This window comes from Phoenix dactylifera, chromosome 1 (assembly GCF_051530095.1).
Source record: "Phoenix dactylifera cultivar Ajwa chromosome 1, Ajwa_hap1_PhDact_Kaust_v1.1, whole genome shotgun sequence".
NCBI lineage: Eukaryota > Viridiplantae > Streptophyta > Magnoliopsida > Arecales > Arecaceae > Phoenix > Phoenix dactylifera.
This window is the reverse complement of record NC_143190.1, coordinates 56,879,480-56,888,772: the sequence shown is the minus strand read 5'-3', so window position 1 is coordinate 56,888,772 and position 9,293 is coordinate 56,879,480. Positions and strand designations below refer to the sequence as shown.

Here is a 9,293-nt window from a genome sequence, read left to right as displayed (position 1 = left end):
CGTATGTATCTGCTGCAAGTTTGAAGGATCGTGTCGTTTAGAACGATACTAAGACAGTCTACAAAGACTGACAGAGTTGATGGGTTGTTGTACTGCTGTTGATGGGGTTGGGTTTGTCCCGTAGAAGAATCATAAAGCCTGCAATGATTCATGGGCACTGGCGTTCCTGCTCAAGTAGATGACCCTATGAACAGCAACAAAAATTTGTGGGTGAAATTGCTAGCGTTGATAGCCTTAGGAAATAATATTTATGCTAGACTTCAAGACCAACTTCATACAACATTACAAAAGCACGCTGACAAATGTTTTGACACACATTGAGAAGCAACCACACTACTACACTGGCATCATGCATAACTCTTGAAGTACAGCAAAATTGGAAGCCCCATTTATCTATAATTGCGGTAGATGGGGCTGTACATGCAGCTCTCTGCATACTTTACCAGGTTCTGCGGACGAGGGAGCCGTGTTGCCAAACCTACAAATAAGATGCAAGAATATACAATTAAATTTATTGTTCACGTATCGAGCAATTGGAAAGCAAAGTCAGCCGAGGAATGAAAAAAGACCCACCAAGCTCATATGCTGTAGCAGCCACATTAGCAGCAATATCAGCAGATATCTTTCTAATATTTGAGAAGGGCGGGTAAATCAGTCCTTTATTATCCAAGTTCTCCTGTGTCACCTGCTGGGCCAGAGCTTCAGCTGTTCAACAAAAGTTCAGTCTAAGTTGCAATTACATAATGATTAATGTAAAATCTACAACAATTGCACAAAAATTTCCTAAGGTAACATTATTGGTATTTCTACCAAAACTAAATGAACAATCTTAAATTTCCTAAGTTCCGCCCCCCATATACTGGCTAGACAGGCTTCATGGTATATATAACAAATAATCTCTCCAAAGGAAACTTGCACACCTGAAACAGACAAAAACTAACAAATCAACCCAAACTTATCCAACTACACCATTTCCTTTACATTAAAACCATCTCAATAAAATAAAATATAGAATAAAACAAAATTCATAGAATATATGGACCTCTAGAAATAGGTACCTATCAACATATGCTGTATGGACTTCAATAAAATCAGTTTTTGCATTACAAGTGCAAGTCCGCCTCCATTATTCCTTTTTTTTTTTTTTTGGTTCTTTAGCAAGAGAGTCTGTGCACTGTATATGATTTTAAAGAGTACCGAGCTAAACTACAACTACCACAATTTTTTTTTTCACTTACAAGCTGCAAGGAGCATGTCATCGTGCACGCGTATAGCACCTGAGATCACCAAACCAAGACCCAACCCAGGGAAAATATATGCATTGTTGGCCTGGCATCATGTGCAAACATGCAAAGTCAATATTTACAATATAGCTATACTCTAGTGTTATTGCTTGGTTATCAATTCAGTGACTCACTCCACAGAACCAAAACATAAGAGAAAGTTCAAACCTGGCCTGGCACAAAAACCTTGCCGTTCAACTCAACAGGATCAAATGGACTTCCACTAGCAAATATTGCTCGGCCCTGCAAATCATAGCAGAGTGTTAAAAGGGATGCAAAAATTGTAAACCAGGTTGAACCCAATGCATCATACGAACCACAGCTTGATGCTTACCTTACTCCATCTGTATGCTTCCTCAGCAGTGCATTCAGATTGAGAAGTTGGGTTTGACAGGGCGAGAATTATTGGCTTCTGCAAGGTGTAGTTGGCAAGAGTCGGCATTTAATTTATTTCTTTCAACATAAACCTCCAATTCAATTAATGAAACAGCAGGTTGAATGAAGAAAGCTCAAAGAGTATTCTTACCTCATTAAAGGAGGCCATGGCTTCAACTACTTCCTTTGTGAAAGTTTTTCCCACTCCAGATGATCCTATCAAAACAGTGGGCTTGATAGCCTAAGCAAACAAAACCAAGTTCAGAATCTCTTGTTATTACTCAGTCATTATAAAGGCATTACAGGACACTGCTTTCACTTAAAGCTGCTTTTGCCACAATAGCAGGACTGACGAGGCAATAATTGTATCACATATTACACTAATAATCTATACCAATCTAAAGTATCCCCAGGATTATGGCCCCTTGAGCACTTTCGAAGAAAATGAAAGAAAAGAATGAAAATTAAATGGGATGAGATGAAAGGAGAAAACATTGAAATTTTTATTTGTTTGGTCAAACTGAGGAAATGGCAGAACTAGTTCTAAATATAGTTTCCCTTTATATAGTTTCTCCTTCTTAGCACCAGAAAAAGATTGATTTGCTTGTACTAGGGACCTCACCGTGTATACTAGCCTCCATAGCAAGAATTAAAAGCACCAGGGAGATGAACCTGGGTCTAAAAGGGTCTATGTGTAAGAATTTTCTGTAACTACCCTAGCCCTATAAGCATGGTCCACTGTTGGTGAAATAGCAATTCATCAATGGTAAAGAGACTGGATTGAACTAGAGGATTCCATCAATAGAAAATGGAGCTATTACTGTGCAGCATGACATCCTAAGAGAACTTTGCATATCATGAGACAAAACACAGGAGCAATCATGCAACATGTATATTCATGTCAAGTCAGTTTGTACCTTGACAGCATCTAAGAGGTTACTGACAGGTTCATGCTCATGTGCCCAAGGTTTCTTGAAGTGTTGAAGAGATTCCTTGCGTGACCTCACAATTAATCCCTATAACGTGTAAAAACCTCATGTCAGTTAAGATGATATAATGATGAAATGGAAAGGCTAAGAGACAATTTGGTGATCCAGAGGAAAGAAATTCATCACAACCTTAGAATCCACAAGCCAAATCTTCTTCCGAGTCTCTTCCAATGGAGCTTTTGTCTGCAGTTGTGAGAATAAATATTTTACCATATAAAAGTCTATATCACATCATAGAGCACATCAGGACAGGAAACATGATTACAATAAGAGCCTGACTAATCTAGAAGCTCAATGAGCAAGCTGCAGTACCTGTTTTGACATTTCAAGAGCTATCAGTTCAGCAATACCAGTACCAGCCTGCAAGCATAAAATTTAGTATCTGCTGAAGCAAGCAAAATCATAGGAAAACAATAAATGGGATAAGATTATAAGAGTAAGAAAAAACATATATGGATTAATACAAGTTCCTAGTCCCTGGATACAAGGAAGCATATGCATCACATAAAGTTAGCTAGAAAAATATGACCTGCCAAACACATCATTACATGAGATATGTGCAAAGGTGTATACATGCATAATCAATGACTATAGTTATTAAGACCTGCATAAAGTCAATGGCATCTGTAATTGAAGAAATGCTAGACTTCAAACATTTTTCCATGATTAAAAAAAGTTGATGTGCTAATATTCTAAATTTCTTGCATCAAAAATATAAGCTGTTGAACATCAAATAATCCTGCAGCTTTCCCAAATGTCTGACACTTAAAGGAACCAAAAATTTCAATCCTAGAGTGGTCATCATTTTTCAAATGCTTGGTTAACAGCTAAGTATAATGCTTCCACTGAGAGAAATTCACAATATATTGGACAACTTAAATAGAAAATACAATACATCTTGGATTGGTGAGTTAAAGGTGATTGAAGAAAGTTAAAAAGGTAAAAAGGGGAAAAAATCCTGGACTTGCGAAGAGAGTTACCTCCCCAGCACCAAGGAACAAGAAAGTGTGCTCTGCTAAAGTTCCGCCAACCAGCTTCAGAGCTGCCACAAGCCCAGCAAGGACAACAGAAGCTGTCCCCTGCAATAATCAAAGAAAATGGTATATTTTCAAGAGAAATAACAATCAACGGCAAAAGCAAAACCTCCTACCAGATCATCAGCTCAACAAGGAGAAACAACAGGTACAATAACTGCACTATGGCAAGGCAAACAATCCTAGATAGTTACCTGAATATCATCATTGAAAACAAGATGAGTAGTGCCATATTTTGAAAGCAGTTCAAATGCATTGTGGTTGGCAAAGTCTTCAAACTGCAAAAAATGGACAATTTTTTAGTCTGAAACACAAAATCAAGTTAATGGCAGAAGAGCAAACCAAATCCAATTATTAACAGGATTAAAATCTCTCCAGTTCCTCACTGGTATGCTGGCTCACCTGAATGAGGACTTTTTCCCCATAGTTCTGTTTAACAGCACACATGAACTCGTGGAGAAATTCAGCATATTCCTAATTCAGTAAATAGAAGATAAGAATTCAGCATTTTGAGTCTGCAAACATATATGATAGAAAGATGCAATCATGTGCTCTAGGTTGGATGAACCTGGCCAGTTGCTCTCCTTTGCCTTAACCCTATATAGAATTCATCCTTCAGCAACTGCTCGTTGTTTGTGCCCACATCTATTGTGATGGGTAAGCACTGCAAGTTAACAATCAATTATTGACACTCTCCAAGCAAACAAAGGCAATAAAAATCAAAATATCAGGTGATGAAAATACTAGATGGAAAAATAACATCAAGTAACCGAATGCTTACTGCTGATGGGCGAACTCCTCCAAGGGCCGTATACAGTGAAAGCTTGCCTACGGGAATTCCCATTCCCTGGGTAAAGCAGTTCACTGCTAGATCAGCAAGCAATCCCAAAGTGGAAAGTGTTTTCACTTTTAGCATATTATAATAAGAAAGCATGGTAAAAAAATTCACCTGGCAACCAAGATCTCCAAGCCCTAAAATACGCTCACCATCGGTGACCACAATAACCTGAATGCTCCTCTCAGGCCAGTTTTTTAGCACCTCAAGAATCTTCCCCCTAAAACACCAAGCAGCTCATCAAAATATAAATGACAGAACATTTGCAAAAACACAAGAAATCATATCTTACTTCTCCTTCAAACTGAGGTAAAGACCCTGTGGATGCCTAAAGATGCACCCATACTTTTGGCAAGCCTCACCAACTGTTGGTGTGTAAACAATCGGAAGCAACTCTTCAACATTGTCTATAAGAAGCTTGTAAAACAACCTCTCATTTCTCTCCTGTTCAATAGATATCAACTCCCGGAGATTATTAAGTTATACATCATCAACCCACTAATCCAAAATATCTCATAAGAAGTAAATGGAATGATAATTGTTAGGGACAAATACTTGAAGATCCATTAATGCCATGTAACGCTGCAGGGGTACTTGATACTGGCGAAGATTGTGCAAGATCTTCTTCTCCTACAGGATGCATTATACTATGCTAATCAGCATAGAGCAGTTAAAACATAAAACAAACTCTAACCACAAACACATACAAACCTGAAGCCCCTGAGTGATGCAAACTGGAGGCAAGAGGCCTCGCAGGTAGTGGGCATCTCTCTCCTTCTCAGTGAAGGCAAGCCCTTTGTTGTGGTGCGGATCCCTCAACAAAGTGTAACCACTAAGGACAAAGAATGCTTATGTTAACCAGATGCCAAGCAAAGCACATTCATGACAGGTTCATCAAAAATGTCAAAGATGTTGTAACCAAAGAAAGTGTCAAAGAAGAAATTTTGCATCACTATTTATCACGATTTTCACTTCCATCCATACCGATATTTGTAGTAAGGATACACAAACGATCAAGAACTTACAGATTGGGCCGACAACAATAATTGTTACAATTGTTGGCTTAGGAGGTATATTAATCAGTAACCAAGCAAAAACAGATGGCCCTAATCCTAAACACTTGCAACCAGAGGCTTAAAAGAAACACAAACACCATTCAACGGATTGAGTTTGCTAAAAATATGAAGACAATAATCATCAATTTGTAATAGAAAAAGGGATAAAAATAAAAATTCAACAAAAAGCGCAAGTTCACCATTTCTTTAACTTATTTTAAAGAATGAAAAGTAACTTTCAGACAGAGTAAAATGATATTAAAAACTAAAAGAAAGGAACAGAACGGGGAGAAAATCGGACACCCGGTTCACGTTTCCTACAACTTCCAGCGACCTTGCACGACTAGCATTAGATAAGTTCATCCAGAAAAGGCATGCCAGACAAGTAAACTAATTCCAAATTATGTTTAATTAAGCAAAGAACACGAAAAATTAAACTTTCCACACGGAAAGTTAGACCTGCCTACCTCTATCAACACCATATACGGTCACTTCATAAGTAATCCATTTTAAGAGAAAAGAAAAAAGGAAATGAACTAAATAAGCAATGAGCCAAAAAGAATTGGTATCAAAACCCAGACAAATTCAATGAATTTTGGAGAGAAGGAATTACAGAAAATGGGCAAGAACCATTAAAATAATATCGAGACCCCAGTCAAAACCAGTGAATCCGGTTCAAGAAAGCAACAGCAAAAGGCCATAGCATTTCCTCGATCATATCGACGAGATCATCAAACACGTTTGAGAACTCAGAAAACGGTCAAATTAAGAGAATGCAAACAAAATCAACCGAAAGATTCAAGGAAAACACGCAAGAAGAGAGAAATGAAAGAATCGACAGTATAAATTCAAAAACCGTCAAAATTCAGCGAAACCTAACAAAATCACCGCGAAAAAATCAAGAAAAGCACGATGAATAGAAAAAAGAAAGAACCGATGGTACCGACGAAGATCAGGTCAGACCTGGCGACAGATAGGGTCCAGGGGGTAACGAGCTGCTCCTCCGTGGCCCGATCCTCGCCGTAGACGTCCTCCACGCCGCCGCCGACGGTGGACTCGGGATCCATATCGAGCACCGACGGCTTGTCCCCTCTGATCTCCTTCAGCGTGCTCTCCATCGCCACTCCTCTCACCTTCCCGTCTCCTCTTCCTCTTCCGCAGCACCGCACCACCACCCCCGCCGCCGAGCTCCGCCGCTGCGAGTGATACAAGCGGTCTCGATTTCCGCACCTCTGAGACAAAAGAAAGGCGAAAACAAGAACAACCGATAAGCACAGAAATGTCACCGCCTCTGCTTATATACCAAAAAAAATCCATAAAGAGGGGAAATAATCACTAAAAATATTTTTTTATTAGATCCCCAAAGTCAAAGACGGGGGAGACCCACAACTTAAAGAAAAATAAAGACTTGGACGATAGCGAACGAGAACAATGATAGATTTAGGTTATGAATAAAGAATGAATCAGGAGAAATACTACCAGGAAATGGCTTCTACCAACGGAGATCATGGCGACGAGTTGTCAATTTAAATGGGCGTGGCTTTTGTCTTCCTCCGGTGAGAGAGATGCGGAGGACTCTTTGGAAGAAGATGTGCTTCGTATCCTTCTTTCCCTCTCTTTCTTCCGGCTCGGAGACCGTGAGAGAGAGAGAGAGAGAGTGAGAAACAGGAAAGAAGGAGACATCGAGCGCGATGGGCTCGCTTTGTGGTCACCCGTGGAGATAATTTGTACCGCGGATGAGTATAAGATTAGATTGTTCGAGCACCCATCCGGAACTTGACGATGAAAATTAATGTAAGACCGTGCGATGGGGAAGTAGGCTGCTTGGCCGCCGCGGTTAACAGGATTTTCTTGTCAATCCGCGAGTAACTGTAACGAGATTTCCTTTGTTTTATGAAGGTCTATCTTTGAACGCAAATGTTTTGGTGGCCCAAACTTAGCACCCAAACACTAGTTACCGCCACGTCTCTTTTTATTTAGTTATTTAATTACTACTAAGAGAAAGATTCTTTGCATATAGATGTTTCGTCGCCCAACCGCAGCGTCCAAATGCCGCTTCCTGCCACCGCCACGGCAACTCGTTATTCTCATCAAAGGCACAGGGTACATGACACCGCATTCATTGCATGAACCTTCTCTTGCCGCATGGCATGGATTTCATTTTGGTAGCATTGTTGGGTTCCGTAGCATTACTTGTCTTTTACATGGAGCGGCCACCCGGGTGGATTAACCCGGAGCAGCGGGTAAGGAGGCCCAAATCTGGAACCAATTCCTTTCTCAGCTGACACGCAGGCCACGTGGCAAATGGAATGTATTGCCACGTCATCGACCCCAAAAAAGCCAGCTAATCACTTGTTCCCACGAGGCCGGATATGGTACAGGGGCACGTGTTGCGAAGTTAATTGGGGCACGTGGCGAGACAACGCTTGGGGAGGATCGGTGCATCGGGGTGAGTGATTCGCTACTCTCTTTTACCGTACGCTACGAGAAGACGCAACGGATTTTACAGTAGCGCAACGAGGACGATGGGTCGTTCAAAGTTGGCGGCGAGGGCTGGAGCCCGCATCACGGGCCGTCCAGTCAGAAAGCAATGGCTTGATGTGGCGCACCCGTTTGGCATGAACCACATGATTTGCGGGCTCCAACGCGCACAATGATTTAAGGTGTCTGAGGCATGAATACACGTAATAAGCGTGCTGACTTGTAAAAGGAATCTAATTAGAGATGAATTGAGTGCCTCACAACCAATTTGGCAATTATCCCGCAAGATTAGGTATCATAAGCATTTTCTCACAATTTTTTTAAAGATGAGAAAGGCACAATTGACAAAGTGACGTCACTCACGTAGCAGGTTGGCAACGGCTAATTGCTTTAATTTGTGCTCGTTTATGGTTGCTGGTTCACATCAGAACGGCCGTCGGTTGTATCCCTCATGCCCTTTGCGAGGGATAAAAGAACTCCTTAAACATGATTAAGGGAGGGGGTTGTATCTTTCGCACCAAAGAAGAATTCATTTTCTTTTGCATGAATCTACTATCAGATCGTACAATGGTAGCTTCAAGATCTATGCAAGCCGGTGAATGAAGAAGTGCGAAGTGCTTTGAGATCTGTGTGTGATTCAATAGTTGACGTTATAAAAGAAGATCAATCATTTTTTCTCGCGAAAGATATAACCCAAACCCTATGGTAAGCTCGTATAGTTCTTTTTGTCTCGGATTTTTGGTGTACTGATCAAGAGATTATCTCTATTCATGGGAATGTAAAACCTATTCCAGTTTTGGTACGAGGACTCGCTCTTTCCTATTTTTCTTTCTTTTTTTCTTCTTTTTGCTCATTTTTCAATTATTTTGTGATCTTTATTGTTATCTTTATCAAGTGGCAGTATTTAGGCACGATTTTTCTTAGTCAGAAAATGTACAACCTATACAAGCATCTAATTGCAAATTAATACAGTGCTTTCACCAAAATATACATTTATACAGCAATGGGTGCTAGTGTAACAAATGTGGCATCAGCAATGAAGCTCTATATTTACTTGGAGAAGTTTTTATCTGACTTTGATGTTATCAGAAGTCTTCGTATTTGTAATTTCTTTCGCTTTTGTTTTTTGAAATCTTTAGAACTATCATGATTTCTGGCTTCAATAAATTAATTAATAGGGAAGAACATTATACTCAGAGAAAAATATTAAAAAGAATGTGGTGTGAAAGCAAGGAAAAATA

The 9,293-nt window shown here is 39.9% G+C and overlaps 1 protein-coding gene across 3 annotated transcripts; it reads right to left on the bottom strand.

Moving 5' to 3' along the window:
* Window positions 1–203: 203 nt before the first annotated feature.
* Window positions 204–7,270, bottom strand: LOC103721894 (NADP-dependent malic enzyme). 3 transcript variants are annotated; one of them, XR_005511390.2, is made up of 21 exons: window positions 7,051–7,252; window positions 6,535–6,803; window positions 5,228–5,348; window positions 5,072–5,146; window positions 4,809–4,960; window positions 4,631–4,736; window positions 4,463–4,528; window positions 4,250–4,345; window positions 4,084–4,155; window positions 3,876–3,959; window positions 3,628–3,726; window positions 2,960–3,007; window positions 2,777–2,830; window positions 2,576–2,674; window positions 1,810–1,899; window positions 1,618–1,695; window positions 1,452–1,526; window positions 1,239–1,329; window positions 811–920; window positions 574–705; window positions 204–478 (listed from the first exon to the last, which is right to left on the bottom strand). XR_005511390.2 is itself a non-coding variant. In XM_008812271.4 (20 exons), exons 1-20 carry the CDS (start codon window positions 7,078–7,080, stop codon window positions 390–392), a joined length of 1,926 nt encoding a protein of 641 aa, XP_008810493.3. In that variant the 5' UTR covers window positions 7,081–7,270; the 3' UTR covers window positions 204–389. The 3 variants fall into 3 exon arrangements, 2 of the variants coding, with proteins under 2 accessions (XP_008810493.3, XP_088563627.1); XM_008812271.4 differs by lacking the exon at window positions 811–920 and having other exon boundaries at window positions 7,051–7,270; XM_088707501.1 differs by lacking the exon at window positions 811–920 and having other exon boundaries at window positions 6,959–7,062.
* Window positions 7,271–9,293: the final 2,023 nt, after the last annotated feature.